The 19,072-nt window shown below is 42.1% G+C and overlaps 1 protein-coding gene across 1 annotated transcript in view; it reads right to left on the bottom strand.

Moving 5' to 3' along the window:
• Positions 1 to 1,412: 1,412 nt before the first annotated feature.
• The window catches only part of syne3 (spectrin repeat containing, nuclear envelope family member 3), a 54,493-nt gene continuing 36,833 nt past the window's right edge, over positions 1,413 to 19,072 (bottom strand). Inside the window, exons 15-18 of the mRNA XM_056393443.1 lie at positions 17,347 to 17,490; positions 11,714 to 11,899; positions 10,831 to 10,881; positions 1,413 to 6,227 (exon numbers count right to left, since the gene is read on the bottom strand). Coding sequence (XP_056249418.1) covers positions 6,045 to 6,227; positions 10,831 to 10,881; positions 11,714 to 11,899; positions 17,347 to 17,490 — 564 coding nt within the window. The 3' untranslated portion in view covers positions 1,413 to 6,044. The remainder of the gene's footprint in view (positions 6,228 to 10,830; positions 10,882 to 11,713; positions 11,900 to 17,346; positions 17,491 to 19,072) is intronic.

Below are 19,072 nucleotides of genomic sequence, written 5' to 3'. Positions count from 1 at the left end.
AGCACAGCTCGGTAGGCCTGGCTGTGAGGCCAAGGTGAGAGCGGCGTGGGAGGCACACACGCACACACACGCACGCACGCACACACACACACACACACACACACACTGAACAAGAGCTCTAATACAAACAGACACAGGCATGGACCCTGTAGATTAGATGATTCTTGGGAAAGTGGACTGTAGGAGAAGGAGGTGGGAACAGGAAACAGAGAGGAAGCTGGGACTGATAAACCCTTCATGATTTATACTGTGGCAATAAATATTGACTATGACTCAAGAAGATCCTCAAAGTGGAGATGTTTAGTCCCTGTTGCTGTTTCTACTTCACCAGTGATACATACATTACATCACCACCATCACCTGTATATTTACATTTATACATTTTCTTTATAGAAAAATGTGTAAATGTAAAATATACAGAAAGAGCGCAGATACTGTGCAAACATGTTATTCACTTTAATGTTTAAAGATCTACCTTCAGATACCAGAAGAACCAGGAGTCTTGCAACAGATGGTCTGGTCCCCACAGAGCCCTGATCTGGGATCAGGTGAACAGACGGCGACACTGACACAGACTAGATACACAGAAGAACTGATGCAGGTTCTCCAAGGTGCTGGAACAAGCTGCCTGACGAGGACCGGAAGAACTGTGAGCAGGTGCACCGAGGAGAACTGGAGCTGGTTTTAAGGCAAAGGGGGGTAGACTGTAAATAAAAGATGGACGGAGCCTCAGTGAAATCACCCACAGGTTTCTGAAGAGTAGTTTTGAAGCTCAAAGTGAGCTGCTCCACCGTCACCATCTTGGCAGTGTCTGACTCCGCCCCTAACTTCCAGCTTATCATAGAATGGACAAAGAGGAGGGGCGTGTGGAGCCTACGGCCAGGTTTTGGGGGGGGTCACAGCAAATAATCATCTGATTTTAGTTAATGAATAAGTTGATGAAGAAAATGATCCATGGCTTAAAAACAAATCACAACTGTGGGCATCTTCCGGGTGAGAGGGAGGGAAAGATGCTGCTGCCTGATATCACGTATTATAAAAGACTGAACCAGTTTCTGTTCTGGTTCACTGCAAAATAATTGTTAGCAGAGGGAGTTTCTCTTCAAAGATTTTGCTGTTGTGGCAGGAGAATGTGGGTAGATGTCCATGTTCTTGTTTGTGGACCAGTAACCAAGACCACATGGACTGGCACCAGTTCCCAGCCGAGTCGCCGCTGATCAGGATCCATCTGACATGAAGAAAACAGCACATACTTGCATGTTAGTTGTTTGTGTGGGGGGTGGGGGGGGCTCAGGTCTCAGTGTAGAGAACTCGGGGGCCCTGGTTTAGCTTCACACAAACACTGGAAGCAGGAAAGTAGTCAGACTATTCTTATCTTGAATCCCTGGAACAAAACACACACAGACTCCAGCTCAGAGTATTTGAAGTGAATCCTTTCAGGACTCAAACTTTATTTTTATTTCATCCGAACAAAACAAAAAACAAAACAGTGGTTAAATACAAGCTCTGTTGAATAATATGAAGCATTTCTACTCTGTTTCTAAACCTTAATAAAATAGAATTATATCACTTTATAAAAAAAAGCTCACTTTTCAATCTTCATCTGTGCCTTTTCATGATGGACACCACAATCTGGTGCTCCAGACATTTTTGCATAAGGAGTGGACTCTTGTTAAGGACCAGCTGTGCTCAGAGGATTCAAATCCTTTTACATGTTGCATAAAGTATCAATGGACAGTAACATGGAGGGTCTGACCAGGCGGAGGTTGCATAGGCTTCTCTAAAGGGACACATGCATAATTTAGACAGAGTAGAGCAATGCAATAAGCAGCAGACTCGGTGTGCGACATCAACACACGCGACGGGACGACACCTTATATTTCACTTGGTTATAGAACTGTTATACAGCTGACTGTCAATAAATACATGTGGTTATGGCACCGCTGATTAACATGAAGCTTTAAGGCCATGGTAACCGAACGCCTTCAGTGATGTCGCGACTCTTTAAAGCTGCTGCGTGAAGTGTATTTACGCTTTAAAAGTCATCGCTGCTCGACGTCTGGTGGCGATGTCACCGTAGTCATCTTCTTCCTCACCACCTCGGCCATTATCATCCATCCTCAACTATCTGTGAGACACCTGACTTAAGGGTTTAACAGACGCCTGCCGGCCATAAAAGGGACAGTTCGGGTTGTGTGACGTTTCCTTTGGAACTACATTATTCAACCGCTGAACTACTGTATTACTACGCACAAATGCAAGTACGGCTGTATTAATCTGCAGTGCACGGGCCAGTTGCACAGATTTTGCTAAAAGTCTGAGCTAAGGTTTCCATAAAAAAGTATTAAAGGATTTCTTAAACTTAGTCTTAAACTTAAGGACTCACTTAAAATCAGTCAAACCGTTGCACGACAGACCAAAGTAAGGCAAAGAACTAAAGGTACCTTTGACTCTATCTTAACTGCAACATGGTCGAGCTTAAGTAAAAAAATGAATTAAGATGATGATGATGTTTCACGACCAGGAAACACCCTTAACGATGCAGTAGAATTGTACTGTCACTGCTGCAAATGCCTCAGCTTTTTTCCTAACTAAGGAAACTTTTTAAGAGATTCTGTGCAACAACCTTAAGTAACTCCCTCAACTAAGGAGAAATTACACCTCAAGTGCCATTACTTAAGTAGAAAACTTAAGGTGTTTCTTGCAACCGGCCCCAGCTGCTTGAGTCAGACAGAGCTAAGCAAAGGTGCACTTGTGCCTAGAAATACGGTAGTTCAACAATTAAGAAAATGTAGTTTCAAAGTAAAAGGCTGTTTGACGGCTGATCAAATGTTGAAAATATACAAAAGAAAACAACACTTCAACTGATATTAGCTTTTTTTCCTTCTTGGTTTTTTGTGGCTAAAACACATTTTCCTGCTGACCCCGCCCACAGCAGCTATAGGTGCCTCACATAACCCCACATGAAATAACCCGAACTACCCCTTTAAGTAGGAACGTATCCTCCCGTTCGTGGTATGAATACAGTGAGAGGACGTGGACGTAAAGTCGACGGTAGGTAGCTCAGTTCCTGCTCTTTACCGGATGAAGTCACAGATTTGGATCTGACTATATAAAGCTGTGTTTATGGTGGAAAAACTGGGCTACAGAGTCCAGAGGACGTAGCTTAGCAGATACAACGTAGATGTAAGACCAGATCAGGCTGCTGAGGACCTGCTCTATTTAAAAGGCAGTGTAAAGGTGAGTTAGCTCAGTTATTGAGCGCTACAGGTCAGAACACTGGGCTTCCACAGGTATGACCATCCAGTTTTAACAGATGTGTAGTGATGTATCCAAAATGCGGAAACTAGTGAGTCAGCTCAGCAGTTTCACTTTAACGTCCAAACTGTCTTAGATATAAGGTTTTCTTTCTGAAATCACCTGAGCTCCGTCAGTCCTTCTTAAAGATGAACATATTACACACATGTTGTGGTACTTGTTGCGTAAGAATCTGTAACAGAGAAACCTGATCTGGCCACTGTTGCCACAGCAACATGATGGATCAATAATATACACAAATATGGCCAAAAAAGGGAAAGTAGCTGTGAAAGTGTTTGGAGGTGTTTGTGTGTATTTTTAGGGCTGTGCGTGGTGTGAGGAGAGAGAGAGAGAATGTAGGATAAAAAGAGCGGGTGCAGGTTATTTTAGGTTTGAACAAAAAAAAAAAAAACAAAAAAAAAAAAAAACAATTGCCAATTTTTCAGCTCAGACACTGGCATCAGGAGAACACTGTGGTCCAGGAAAACGTCAGAGGCAAAGTAAGTGTCACTGAGGTCAAGACAAAAAAAGCACCTTCAGAAAACAATCAGTTCTGATGAGATGATTGAACAGTTAAAAAGAACAAAGGAAAACTGATTTAAACTTCATGAAACATGAACAGACGTCTCCTTCTTCCTGCTTTAGTGGATCAGCTGTCATGTGACAAGATACAGTTGAGTCTTCTTACACAAGAACACAGGAATAAACATCCGACAGATTTTTGGTTCTTCAAAGTACATTCAGTAAATATTGAACAGTTCATTCTGAGTAAAGACTGTGTGAGAGAGAGACACACACACACACACACACACACACACACACACACACATCATCATCATCCTTCAATAAGAGTTAAGCTCTCACTGTCATGTTGATGATTTGTCATGGTTGATTGTTACTTACTCAGTCGGTTTGTTCACACTGTGAGCAACATGATCATCAACAGGATCAGGATCTGTTTGATGTTAAGACTCTGTCACCCAACAGGTTCCAACAGGTTCCTGTCTGGGGTTGAGTTTGTTCTATTTTGTTGTGTAAAGTTTAAAACTTTTAAAATTGTATCACTGGATTAAGAACTTCTTGCTTCTGTGACATTTGTTTGGAACATGCTGCCTGGCTGAAGCCTGAATCCACAACAGAGAGCAGGAGTGAACCAGTGGAGCGTCTGGTTTCTGTACAGGAAGTAAGAAGAAAACCATGCTCAGAATCACGGCGACATTTGTGATGCATGTTTCTAGAACTCCAGTCTCAGCCTTGCTTGCTGGAGTATCTCTTGCAGATGATTCAATGAAAATAAAGGTCTCTCTAACCACAGCCCTCTCTCTCTCACATTCAGTCAGAGGATTAGCACTAGCCACATTGCTCTCAGTGTGAACACACAATGACAGTCCTGGTTTATTTTATAACACTAAGAACACGAGTTATGTTTTGACCTTAAATAACAAACACTGAACATGATTTCTTTTGAATGTTGCTACGTATCATTAGCACAACATTAGCTGAAGAGGTACAGGAGCACTGGAACACATGAAGGGAGTGATCACTAACACAGATACAGTGTTAGCTTCAGTATCAGCCCCAGGTCTGGTGATGTAGTCTTTGGTTTGGATCCTCTGGTACATGGTCTACATGTGTATCTGTGGACTGACTGACTTTGGGTTTATACAGTTTGAGATACATCAGGAGAGACATGGGTGTTCAACAGGTTTCATGTTATAACAAGATATTTTTTTGTTATAATGACCCATACCAAAGTATTAAAATATTATAAACTATGATACGTTTCTGTCACGAAACCTCTGATGTTCTGACAAAACTCATCATAACATGAGCTGGACTCATTATTACACAGAAACCTGGAGGAATTTAACTTTTTTATGTCTCATCTCAAATAACTGATTAACAAAACAAATACTGATCAGATTATAATGAGAAAAGTTTCTTCTTTAATGAGGTAAACTGCTGTGTCATTATAACGAGGGGCATTCATTGTTTTAACACGATTTGTTGAGTCTTTAATAATGAGTCCAATGAGTCTCATTAAAGTGAAGTGTAGAGTCATTTGTTATGAAATAATTAAAACATGAAAAATATCTTGTCATAAAATGAAATGTATTTTTAGTAAAATAAGAAAATGTTCTTGTTTCTTGTTGAAGTGACAGGCAGGCAGGAGGGGTTGATGGGATTTGGAGTCTTCAGGTGATTTTTAAATTACGGTTCAGATGAACAGAAGTTAAAGCTGACGACCACGTTTAAACTGGACAGGAAGTCATGGCATTGAAAGACGACAGAAAATGACTTTGGCTTACGGATGATAAATCTTCTACAGTCATATGTTGCAGTATTTGGAAAAATTTGGAAAATGAGCATGGGATATGTAGTCCAATTGTAATCTTGTTCCTTTGTAGTTGGTAGTCTGGTATGCAGCGTGCATAGACGGTTGGATTTGATGTTTGCAGATGTGTGTGCTACTTTAGGTAGTGGTTTCCAACCTAATGAAGACGATATCAAAGGAGGAAACATAAAAAAAGGTCTTGAATAGAAGTAGTTTGATTGGTATTTGAAATGATTTGCTGCAGAAGGAACACAGGGTTTGAGCTGTGATGATGTACAGTCATGCATGATGATCGAGGGTTAGGGGATTGTGGGATCTCAAGTAGTACAGCTAACATGTCCTACGTAAGCCATGGTCCATTACAGGAGTGAGAGCAGGTGTTACTGTAAATTGTGCCGTCAGAGGACGGTTCTTATGTGGGGGGAGGTCCTTCGTAGCGGAGCATGATGTTGAAGGATCGGGCGAAGTTGTTGGAGAGGGAGCAGCTGTTGCCTTCGTCCATGAGCGGCAGCAGGAACGCCAGCAGCAGCAGAGCGAGGAGGAGGAGCCACAGAGGAAGAGCCAGCCGACACACCCGCTGCATCAGCCCGGGCCTCTGCAACGACAACGACACCAACAACACATGACACACGGTCTCTGAAATACCGGCGGGACCTTTACTCACAGAGCGTCAGTGACAGCGAGAGCCATCAGGAACAGGGGTGCAGCGTCTTACCTTATAAAGTAAGTGTGACAACTCCCATTAGCTAGAGTCCTCTTTTTGTTATATATTGTTATATTTGTGTTTTATCTCCTTACTATTGAATAAATTTGCTTTACCAATTGCAACTGGTTTATGTTGCTTCCCTGCGTTGTAACATTTTCCTCACACAATCAGTTCAATTAGTCAAGTGCCACACTCATCTCACAGGAACCTCCTGACCACGGCAAACAGTCTGAAGACTTTCTGAAGCCACTGTATATTAAACAAACATTTGTCTCTAATCTGCTGTTTTATAAATATATTTGATCATGTTTTAGTCAGAAGCCTCTGTTTTCTGATCTTCACCTGTTTTAATTCGCTGTTGACACAAACTAAAAACTCCCTCCATATTTACCTTGTCGTCTTAATACATTCGGTACATTTGAATAACATTAGCTCCATCAGTACAACAGTCAGATCCGATGACTTTTTCTTCCTCACAGTCTAGAAAACAATGATGTGATGATTTTGTGATTATTGGTTTGCAGAAACACAGGGAACATTTGTTTCATTTTCTTGTCCCTGTGAGAAAGCCTGGCAAAATAAAGGAAATGTGAGCGATAAGAAGATGAACCGCCCACACAGTCAGAAACATCATGTACCACAGAGAAGTGACCGGGTCTCTCAGACTTGTTATTCTGTGAATCATGTTTCCCGCCTACGTTAATCTTTCACCTCCTGAACGCTGTCGCTCAGACTCACTGCAAATAATTTAATGTAAGACAAAACATCAGAGCATCAAACACTGTTCCCAACCCCGGCATATCATCATTGGCTCCCTGTCCATTTTGGAATTGATCTTAAGATTTCACTGATCACGCTGGAGCCCTGACCCCAAACGTTAACCCCATACGAGCCAGTACGCAGCCTTCGATCTTCGGGCAGGACCCTTCTGGCCGCCCCAAAGTCGAGGCTTAAATGTAAGGGTGACCGCGCAACATGGCGAGAAAAGACAATCAGACCGGTTGTAAACAAAAACCAACAGCTGATCCAGATCATGTAAAAGACTTGCAGAGGTCAAACTGAGAGAGTGCACCTGAAATATAACTAATAACCCCTCACTGTGATGGATGCTTACAACTCTACTTGGAAAAATGCCAAATAAAGTCACCCAACATCATCTCTGCAGAGAATACACAGGACTCTATGGATGCCCACAAGTCACTCCTTCCACATTGCTAATGCACTTATGAGTAGCCAACATTATGAGTTCCACCAGATTTACCATAAGACCCTACAATACGAGTAGAGGGTCGGTTTACCAAAAATTCTGGCCAATCTTTTGCCATTGTGGGCCACACACGACAGCGACAAAGCAGCTACATGAGATCCTACTATGGTGAGAGGCTATATGACCAGTCATGTTTGTATAGTTTTGATTTTTTATCTTCTTTAGTTTGATTATCATTGCAGCTGTTTTTCTCTCTTCTCTTTTTGACATTTTACCTTCACTTGAAGGGCAGAGGCAGAGGGGCATGACATGCAACAAAATCCCTCCGACCGAGTATCGAACCACAGACCTTTTCTTTGTAGGCTGATTTTTCACTCCAAGTTCAGCATGTGCTCACTATGAGCCGTTTCCCCCGTATGTTTGTTATGTCAAACACATTTCAATGAAAGCATCAATCATTTACTGGAGCTCCAGATCCTCATTAACACTAAACCCTTTTTATTTGCAGCCATTTTAACAACGACCATGACATGGGGAGGAACCACTGTGGTCAAAACACAGGGTCTGTGTGCTCTGTTGTAGACACAGAGAGAGAGAGCGAGAGAGAGAGAGAGCGAGAGAGAGAGAGAGAGAGAGAGAGAGAGAGAGAGAGAGAGAGAGAGAGAGAGAGACATGCAGAATGTTGGACTGTGTATACAAATGTTAATGTTTGATGGAAGAGGAAGTGAAACTAGCTAATCACACCTCCACATGACAAGGGCCGCAGGCCAAAGGTATGTAAGTGTTTGTTGAATCAGCACACACTAGCTCAGGTCAGTGTGAATGAGTGAGTAAATGTAACAGAGAGACAGATACACTCAGTGAGCACTTTATGAGGGACACCACACTAACACTGGGTAGTTCTTCCCTTTGCTTTACATGTGTCCTCGTTCTGATGTCTGATGTGAACATTAAGTGAAGCCGCTCGCCTGGATGTGCAGGAGTTTATACACCGAGCTGCTGCCACCTGTTTGACTTATTGGATACTTGCATGAATCAGCAGGTGTACAGGTGTTCCTAATAAAGTGATTGGTGAGGGTATAACTATACTGGTTACATTTCCACATTTTTTGACTGCTGTTAAGCTACCATTATATAAATTCAACACTTCCTACAGCCCTTTCACAGTAAAAGCCTAGAGGGAAAATGAGAAATTATGCCCTTTGACCTACTTGAAGACTTAATGTGGAATATCTGTTCAGTACTATTGACATTCTGCACAGCCTTTGGATTTGCTAACTAGTTAAATTCTCATCTGTAAATTCTTTTGAGACTGGTGTCACCCTTACAGTTGCATCACAAAGCGCCACTCCTGTCCCCTAGCAACCTTGATAACACGTTGTTTGTTTCATTTTTTTGTTCGTGGTTTGAACAGATGTACCATTAGCTGTTGAACTGAGGTGAAACCCAATACTAACATCTTAAAATGTAATCCTCAGGCTCTCTGTCTGTGTTGTTTGCTGCGATATTATTCACATTACTGGCATGCAATGAATCTTGGGACACGAAGGATCTACCTGTTGGAGCCTTCGTTGTCCAGGTAAAGAAGGACACATTTGAAGGAGCCTTTGAAATGAGAGAATCTAGTCGAGCTGCTGTGACGCCATCGGTCTTCAAATGAGCATGTTAGCACTGTCATTGACTTAGCGTTTAGCTCAGATTACTGTTGTGCCTAAATACAGCCTCACTGGAGCTGGTAACTACCTATTAATGTGTTATCTATGTTATGATTATGTATTAATAAGTCATTATTACAGAGTATTCTGATGTAGGAGGGGACAAAAGTCAGATTACTGACAAATGTGCGGTTGGAGACGACAAGTAAGCACTGAATGAAAATGGTAAACAGGCTTGCTGATGAACTGGCCCACTCAAAGACGGAGAGCTCAACTGGAGCAAAGCAGACAGGATGTTCTGCATTCTGCTTTAAATAAGACACAAAGACGTCTGTCGTTCCATAGTGAATCAACATCGTCTTCATTTACAAGACTCAACGGTTTATAAAGAGTTTTTCTTTTCAGTTATTCTGGTGAAGTCATGAGTGGCTTTAAATGCTCGCCAGCACTAGAGAAGAAAAGGAATGACATATCTCAGAAAAGCATCCAGTGAAACAATGAACCCTCCCTCCTCCTGCAGATTAAAGCAAGCCGGAGCAGAACAGCCTGTAAAGACCGTCTGTAAAGACTGGAGGCCTGTTTCAGCTAGGGTGTCTGAGGGGTCAACAGGGTGGCTGGGGGGGGGGGGGGGGGGGGGGGGGGGTGTGTGTGTGTGTGTGTGTGTGTGTGTGTGTGTGTGTGTGTGTGTCTGCTCGCCACACACAGCTCGCTGAATGAATGGTGGATTTGGGGGGCTGGTTCGATATGCTTGACTTGATGCTTGTCCTGGGTGATCAGGTCAGGGGTTTGGTTCCTCACAGACCAAAGACCTCTGGGGGGGATTTTACCAGAGAGCATTTGGTTCAGAGCTTTAAGACCCAAACACAGTCTGATCTGCAGAACTTCAACCTCTTATGCTCCTCTAACAGGAGAGCAACATTTTAGACGTTACAGATTAAGTAAGTTTGTTAGCACTGTCAGCTGAAGACACCTACCTGAACTGAGAAGAAAAATTCTAAGCAGCATCAAGTCATCCTTTCAGAGGGTTCAGATCAGACTACAGACCCTGTTTTACACAGTCTGCTCAAGGCGGGAATGATGCGTCTTTAAATACCACACACTGGGGCATCATTATACTGTCTTTGTTTGGTTTAGTGTAAACAAGCAAAGGTGGTAATGTAGTGGAATCTGTATGACAGGGACTTGAGTCAGATGGCTGGGGTCCTGTTGTACTGGTGTGAGTGTGAAGTCTGTGCATGTGTGTTCATGTTCTCAAGCCTTTTTAACCCCAAACAAAGAGGAACAATCATGATGAATCTAAATGTAACAGTTTAACCCCAGAGTCTCACACCACATATATTCAAAGTCAAGACAGTAACAGTAACCAGGAGCGTGGTGAAGAGCAACTGCAAAATACCAAATCATAGATCTAAATGACAATCAGCTTCCTCCATAAAAAGCTCAACTCTGGATCACATGACCAACTGAAATCAAATTAACTCCAGATATAAATTCATTACAACAAAGGTTCAGTGCTAAACTCAAACCAGGGCCTGAATTAATGTTGAATTGCACTGTAGCTATCAAATACATAAATAAACTAAACTGTTAAAAGGTTTATTTATCTCAATTTTTAAAAGTTTATCGTTACCTTCTGTACCTTTGCTGCGTCAGGCGGCTCCTCTGGTTTGACTTGGACTCTCTGCAGAGACAAAACATTTCAGTCAGTTCACGACATTGACACACACACACACACGCACGCACACACACACACACACACACCATGTTCACTGGATAATCACTAAATTCATTTCATATTGGAACTCTAATGACTCATACAGAACCACTATTGAACTGACAGGTGACTTTTCAGTGTCTGACATGTTGCACGGCCTCGTGTCTCGCTCTTCTCAATTGGTTCCTCCACACCTGAAGAACACTGTGCAATCAGAGCAGAGTCTACTGATCCGCAGCTGCTCTACAGATGTGACAGTCACAGTGCAGGCAGTGTGCTAAATAATACTACACTGCCACCCTGTGGTGAAAAATAAAACAACAGTGCAGTTAGTGGGGGAATTCTGATGTTCTGGTAACAAGCCAGTGATGTGTGATGAGACAGCGACTCTGGACTTCAGTTTCCAAACTTAAGCACATTTACACACGTGCTTCAGATATGTTTTTAATGTCTGTATCAGATGGATGTTCATACCAGGAACAGGCCCAGTGTTTACATGCACCCAGAACCCTGTCTATTATCCAGACTCTGGTCACGGAGATAATCCAGGTTATTCTGTCTCAAGTCACTGACAGAGGTCTCACAGAGTCTGAATGAACCAGTTCACAGAAACACGACGTAAATGGTGTGGACTACGTTGGTAACAAATGAGGCTGGACTTCAGCCGGACCCTGCCGGGTTTCACAACATGATATTATTCAATACCCTACAGGACTGTAATACGCATTGACCCAAAAGACTACAGTCTACATTCTACAGTTTAGAGTCTACAGTGATTGATGATAAACTCTCCTCTCACCTTAGCCCTGGTCCTGGCCCTGACCTCTCCCACATCCTTTAGTTTGGACTTGTAGAGCATCCAGCGGTAGCGGAGCTCCTCCAGGTCCGAATCCTCTGCTGACCCAGAACCAGCTCCACTGCACGGGCTCTCCTGGAGCAACAGCTGGAACTGCTCCTGACCCCAGGCCACTTCTGCCCTCAGAGCCTGCACACAGACACAACAGAGGGTCTCAGGTGAAGTAAAGTAAAGTCCTGCTGCTGGTTCACAGTTTTTGTTTTTTTCACAAGAGACATTGGATGAAACAGAAATGACCCTTTTAATCAGTGTCACAGCAGTTTTCAGTTTGATGTATAACGAGGCTTAGGTGAACAACTGAATTACTGACTGATCACATGAGGATGAAGGAAAAAAACATGCTACTGTATATTCTTTTTTATTTCTATTATAACACAATGTTCCAAGTGAGTGTACATACAGTAGAACTGTGGTTGTGGTAATTACTCAAATACTCAAACTCAAGTTTGGTCTATCTACAGTTATCACTTCAAAACATTTTGTAGGAGCTGCTCCTACAGTTTTTTTTTTACTGGTGGGACTTACAGTTTAACATGTTGCCAAATTATCAGTAATATATATAGTTTTGCAAACGATTAATGAAACCAGGAAACCAATTCTTCTTCTATAACAGTAGCTTACACAGGAAGTTGCTCTGTGCAGTCGCTGGCAGCTACGAAGAAGAATTGGTTTTCAGGTAAACTTGGAATTACTTGGTATCAGTTCGGTGCATAGAAAAACATCTGAGTGGAACTGTAGTGTGTTAACATCTTAAATTGACATCTTCATGGCAACACTGTCAGCTGCTGTTGTTTTAATACCTACAGTACACATGTGATGTACACCTTCTACAGTCTGGATCCAGTCCTTACCCTCATTCACTACTTCAAGTAGAACTCAGGGAAAACTCATTTCCTGTCATCTTTACATGTGGTTATCATTACATCATTGAATCAGACTGGAGTGCCCTCACCTCATATAAAGAGCAGAGGTTGGTGTTAGGGCACTGGAAATCTTTAAAGCAGCAAAATATATTTATTACTAGAATATCAACAAACAGAGGAGAAATGAACTCTGGGAAATTCAACAAAAAATAAATTACGCCATAAGCACCAAAAGACTGCAGGCTCGCAGTGAGCTGCTCTCAATCCTCCCTACTGACCACTGAATGGCATTTCATGCCCTCTTCCTCACCTCACTGGAACACACCTGCTCAGGTAAGTATGGAGGTGAGCTACACACACACACAAACATGAGCATACATATAAATAAAGTATCTATCTATCTATCTCTCTATTTATAGGACACCACACAATTGTGAACACTCAATTATTTTGTTACTGCTGACAATAACAATCTACTGTACGTTCGTTACAGCAGTTTTACCTTTATCTCCCTGCATCCTAACAAAGCCCAGTCACTCTCTACTGAGAATGATGCAGACCTGTCTCCTCTCTCCCTGACTGAACAGCTGATCAGACAGGAAAAATGAAAACGCAGAAAGTGAGCTGAGCCCTCTAACAGATAACAAACATATAAGATGAACCGCAATGAAATAAATGGAAACATTTGACTGATGATGAAACTCACAGAGCAGTGACAATGTGGGGGAGCAGGGCTGAATAGAGCAGATGTCAGAACCATATTGGAAGCAGTGTTTAAAGGTCAGAACCAAGACTAACAAAGCCTCACGGTACTGAGTGACAACAAAGACTAACAACATGCAGACATCATTAGGCAACTAAAGGCCGACATCAGGGAAGTCAAGGAACCATAATGTTATTTTTCTGTTTTTGTAAATGTATATAAAATCAATATACTTTACATCACTACCTCAATATTCTAATCAAACTGTTTTTTTTGGGTGTCATTAAAGGTCTCATATAGTATAAATGAAGATGTCCATGTGTTGTTAGATTATTGATCAGGTATAGCTTCTATATTAATACTGTGAAAGTATCAAAGCATCAGTCCACAGAGAAATACACACAGCCTGTAGAAACTGAGCCTTAAAACCAGCCGTCAGGACTTCTGGAACTTTATGATGTCACAACAAAGCAGTCAGCGGTGACTGCTTTGTCACGCCCCAAGGCCCCGCACACCTGGACCCACCATCCAACCTTGTAGGATTTGGTTTCTCTGAGTGTTTACCTGAAATCTGCTATATTTTTTTTTGGATCACTCAGAAAACAGTCAGCCAATCAGAAGAGAGGCTCACCAACCTGTTATTACCAGAGCTCCAGAGAGAAGCCTGAGAGAGGAGATGTAAAACTACACTGAAATGGTTTTATACCACTTTTTATATATCTTCTTATGGATCAGCACTTCACGAGAAGAGTAACATATGGGACCTTTAATATATTATTTCCAGCACAGAGAACATCATGCCTGCTCGTGCTCCAGTCAGTTACCTTACTGCTGTGTCATGACACATTAAAGACTTGTTAAATCTGCTCCTTTAACTGCTGAACCATGCAGTGATAACAAACTCTCTCTAGGTGGCAGCCTAGACCTGGTTAGTCACAACGATACTGCAGCTGGAATGAGAGAAGACCCTGAAATAATCCTGTGAACACACTAAGGCTCATATTCATCGTCATTCAATCAATCAGGAAGCAGCGTGAGTCGTCCACTAATCAGAAGATCTGTGGTTCAACCCACAGCTTCTCCAGTCCACATCTTGAAGTGTCCTTGAGCGAGCTACTGAACCTTAAATTTCCCTGATGTATGAGTGTGTGTGATAGAGTTGCACTGTCTATATAACGAGCGCTGTATGACTGTGTGTGTGAATCGGTGAATGTGACTCGTAGTGTAAAGTGCTTTGAGTGGTTGTTAAGACTAGACTTGTTAATGCTAAAGTGAAAACCCAAATTTTCTCAGGATCTTCAGCGTCCCCTTGCTTTTATATTTCACTTTTATAAGTATAATCGAAAATTTAAGTGCAATATCTAAATTGCTGAACTTTTTTTTGATAAAGGCTCGAGGCGCTCGAGAGACCACGTCCTCTAAAGGATGCCACCCCTGAACTGGGACACAGCTGTTGTCTCTTTGCTTTTGTTCCCTTTTGGTTGTTATTTCTTTGTATTTTATTGTGCAGCACTTTGTTTTAAATGTGCTTTATAAATAAACTTGATTTGATTTGATTTGATGATCAAATAAGTGTATCGTATTTTATTTATTTTCCATCTAATGCGGTTTTAATGTTTGAGAAATGACAGTTCATATTGTTAAAATGCATTTCCACAGCCTGGGTGACATTACAGGACTTGCAGGGTAAATGAGCGGAGAGGGGACCTGGACGGAGGAGGAAATGTTCCTCTTTATCACTGTGAGCTATGGTGCAACATGTGGCACCATCACAGGCTGTACCTATAGACAACTGGATAGAGCTGATAGGAAAACAGACAGCTGAGTCCAATTAAATCCGTTTTAATTCACCTACTGAAGAGATTTGTGCCTTACGCCATGAAAGTGGCTTCCCAATATTTACTTATGGTCTACTGTGTAAATGGCATAGTTGTAAATATTGAGTTTTAATTAATTTGTGCACACATGATGTGGTGGACATTATCCCAAAGTTAGCTGCCTACAGTATTTCAGATTTCACCACATCATCATAATGTCTCCTCTGCTGCAGTGAGCGTTGTAAAGCAGCAGCTCGCTCTCTCTCCTCCGAGCCGTCCTCTTCCTTGTTGAAATGAAGTGTGGGCTGCTTCATAAATAACTCAGCTGTGCTCTGATGTAGGAGTGTTTTCAGCCCTGGGTTCACTTTCAGACCAGTCCCTCTGAGGGATGCTGAGACGCCTGATAAATACAGGCCCTGTATGTATTCTGATTATTCAGAGGAATTGGAGTCTGGAGATTTGCTGTAAGTTAAAAAAAAAAAAAAGTCAGAGAAGTATTAACTTGTCTGCCTGGATCAGCTCATGAGTGTGAACAAAATGCACAGTGGCTCAGGTCTTCCAGGTCCTGCTCCTGTGTCACAAGATTTAAATAATCAATGATGACACCCACTGCTGTGCAGGCCGGGCTCCGATACCTGACTTTACAGATGCAAAACATTTATTGCTGCTGGTGCATGATGGGTAACTGACTAAAAACAGTTAATGAGAAGGTGAATGAGTATAAATGTTGGTGGATCCCTACACGACCCTGACACCTTTACATTTATGTATCCTACCTCTGCTAGCAGGTTTCTTTCTCCCTCCTGGATGGTGGTTAAAGGTTCTATCTGTAAGTTTTCTCTGCTGTTGAATGTGGTTTCTTGACGGGAGCAGGTGGTGATTGACAACAGCTTCAGCCATCGCTGTCTTTAAATTACAAGAGGTTATAATACGTCCTCTGAGCAGCTACGTCTTCAGGACAGACTGGACGCTACAGAGACGAGGCGGGCCGGGGCTAGCTGGTTAGCATGCTAACTTCAGTAGACGAAAAGACGTGATAGAGACATGAGTTAACATTGGTGATGGTTTCCACCTCTGGAGACAGATGTTGGTGAGTAAAGGAATGAAGTTTGATGCTGAACTCACAATGTTTCTTCTATACCGGTAAGTACAGCTCTTAATGCTAACGTTAGCTATGTAGCAATAGCTAACTTACAAATAGCTCTTTTAAATTAATTGTATCCAGTCATATCAATGCATTGATATAACTGGACACCAACGGCTGCTTTACATGTGAGAAAATACACACACACAAATCTAACAAACTCTGGTTGGCTTCAGCAATAACAGTGTGGGCTCTATTTTAATGGTCCAAAGCTGAAGCATGTGGTGCAAGTGCGGTCAGGGCGTGTCCATGTCCACCAGGCGCACGGTTGAAAACGGTTGTACTTAGTCTCACAGTGACATCTCCCATTCCCTATAAAAGCCGGGCACTCTTGCACCTCGGTGGATTTCTATTATAACAGCACAGTGTGACACACAGAATCACAGTATACCTATGGAGAGTTGATCATATATAATGACTGACCAGTGAGTCCAGTCCTGACACACACAGCAGCTCTGAGCACAACTCTACAGTGAAACAACGGCACAAATCACAACGTTAAACATCTTTCTTCGGTTCATTAACAAACTGTGGACAAATGTAGGTGAATATTACTCTCTTGATAATTCACCATTAAAATAACAGTGAAATACTGCGACACTGACTTGAGACCAGGTTTTGGTTGGTCAATCACTTTCTGCCGCCTCAAGATAGCAATGCACATTTGTCGTGAATGAGCTAAAATATACAAAGACTTCAGTCGGGTCCTCAAAGTGGTAGTTGAGGTTTATTTGATGTAGGGATGTATGGTGCTCCTGCCTGCGTCTCTAAACCTGGTATTACCTGGTGTAGGTAATACGCTGACTGTGTGTGATTACCTCAAACAACCCAACGTCAAATAACCGGAACTATCACTTTCAGTTTCAACAAACCTCATTAAGTCTTCAGTAACCTGTGATCCATCTGCTGGTTTATGAAGGTAACAACTACACCTAACAAAGAGCTGGTGAACGCAACTTCCTCCAAGACTGGGAAGCAGTGTGATAGAACAACCACAGACTGAGCTGCACGGAAAAACCCTGCTTGTTTAAATGTTGTCAGAAACTCACTGTGAGCGTGTCCTGTCGGATCTGGACCTCTTTGGCACTGAGCGCCGCCCCCTTCGTGCCGAGGATCCCTGAGAGGAGCTCGTTCTCTTTGCACAGCCAGGCCTCGAACTCCCTCCTCCTGGATCTGTAGAGTCCTGTGCCCCCCTGCAAAAAAACAAAAAAACCAAACACACCAACATTGTCAACAAGGCAGCGGTCAGTTCTTATTCTCTCTGAGTCTGGCTGATGTGTGGACTATTAACAAATCCATCAAAGGGAAATGTCGACCACAGCAATCATCCTGTGCCTCTTTGTTTTCCCACCAATGTCGTTTCATTTTAACAACCACTGTTCCGCAGGACAAGCAGAGTGAGACTGTCTGTGGAGTTAATGACAGCCGCACTGGGAAGGACGTGAGCTGAGGATCCCTGCTGCTCCTCACACTCTACTCTCATTGACTCATAAATATGTTGCACTTTAACTATCAGGCACAGCAAAGTCCACGCATGGAAACTGCATTATTATTCATCTACAGTCCCAGAATCCCAGAATGGTGCACTGAATCACTAAACTGGTTACTCCACAAGATAGACATCTTAGTCACCAGGAAGAAATATGACAGCTTCTGAGTCTCTCTTAGCTCGACCACTTACACTGTTTAAATGGAAGGATAAACTTCCTCTGGCTTTTGGACTATAGATTCAAGATCTTATACGTCATTTGACATTGAAGAAAATCCACTGCACTACGAGAAGGTGAGCTGAGAAACTCCATGTTATATGGCAACCTTTTTTAACTTTTGTAGGAAAAATGGACGCTACTGATACTGCAGTTTATTGTTACTTATCTGTCTATTTGTAATTCTTTTATTCTTTCTTAATTTTGATTCATCTCTTTTTTTTCTATGTACTGGATTGTTTAATTTAATTCTGTCTTTTTGTTTGTGTTTTAGTTCTTTTCTGTCCGTTTTCTTTTGTCACAACTCAATTTTTTATCATATTGAATTGGTCTGTATGTAAATGTAATCGGTTAGGAACTTGACTCTGATTACAAACACGGTACAGTGACACTATCATAGGGATGGGGCTGTGCTGGAGCAGAACAAAGGGGGAGGAGAAACATTGTATTTGTTCAACTGTATCAGTGATATTTTTACTTCCTGTATGACTTTAAAGACCAATAAAGACCTTGAATAAAAGAATACTGGGCAAATACTATATGGATAACCCTGTCGTTTGATGATGTGTACATGCAAGAATAATCTCTTATCTGGCTGCTGGACGATCACATGGCTTACTGGCACCTCAGACATGTTGGTTGGCAGTTTGAGCCGTTTCATGGCCAAACTGTCACATGGCTGCTGTCACAACATCTGTTATAAACTGTAGTGAACCTGTTTCATTGCTGGATTACTGTTTGTTGTGGATTCTAGACTGTGATAAAAAAAAAATAAAATAAAAAAAAACACAGAAAGACAGAGAATATCGTCTCTTCCTCTCCGTCTGTATCTCCACATTTTTCTTTCTTCTTCTTGTGTCTATTCATGGTAGATATTTAGAGTGGGCACTGATCTGTTGCTCAGTCTTGGCCCGTGCAGAAAGGTGATTAAAATGTGTAGTGGGAATAAGTAAAAAACTATGGTGGCCCTGAGAGCTCAACACACTGCGAAGAAAACACATGCAAACAGACAAAACACAGACAAATTCAGAAAACATCCTCATCGACTTGAGAACACATGAGCTGCAGA

This window comes from Seriola aureovittata, chromosome 13 (genome assembly GCF_021018895.1).
Source record: "Seriola aureovittata isolate HTS-2021-v1 ecotype China chromosome 13, ASM2101889v1, whole genome shotgun sequence".
Classification (NCBI taxonomy): domain Eukaryota; kingdom Metazoa; phylum Chordata; class Actinopteri; order Carangiformes; family Carangidae; genus Seriola; species Seriola aureovittata.
This window is presented reverse-complemented; position numbering and strand designations above follow the sequence as displayed.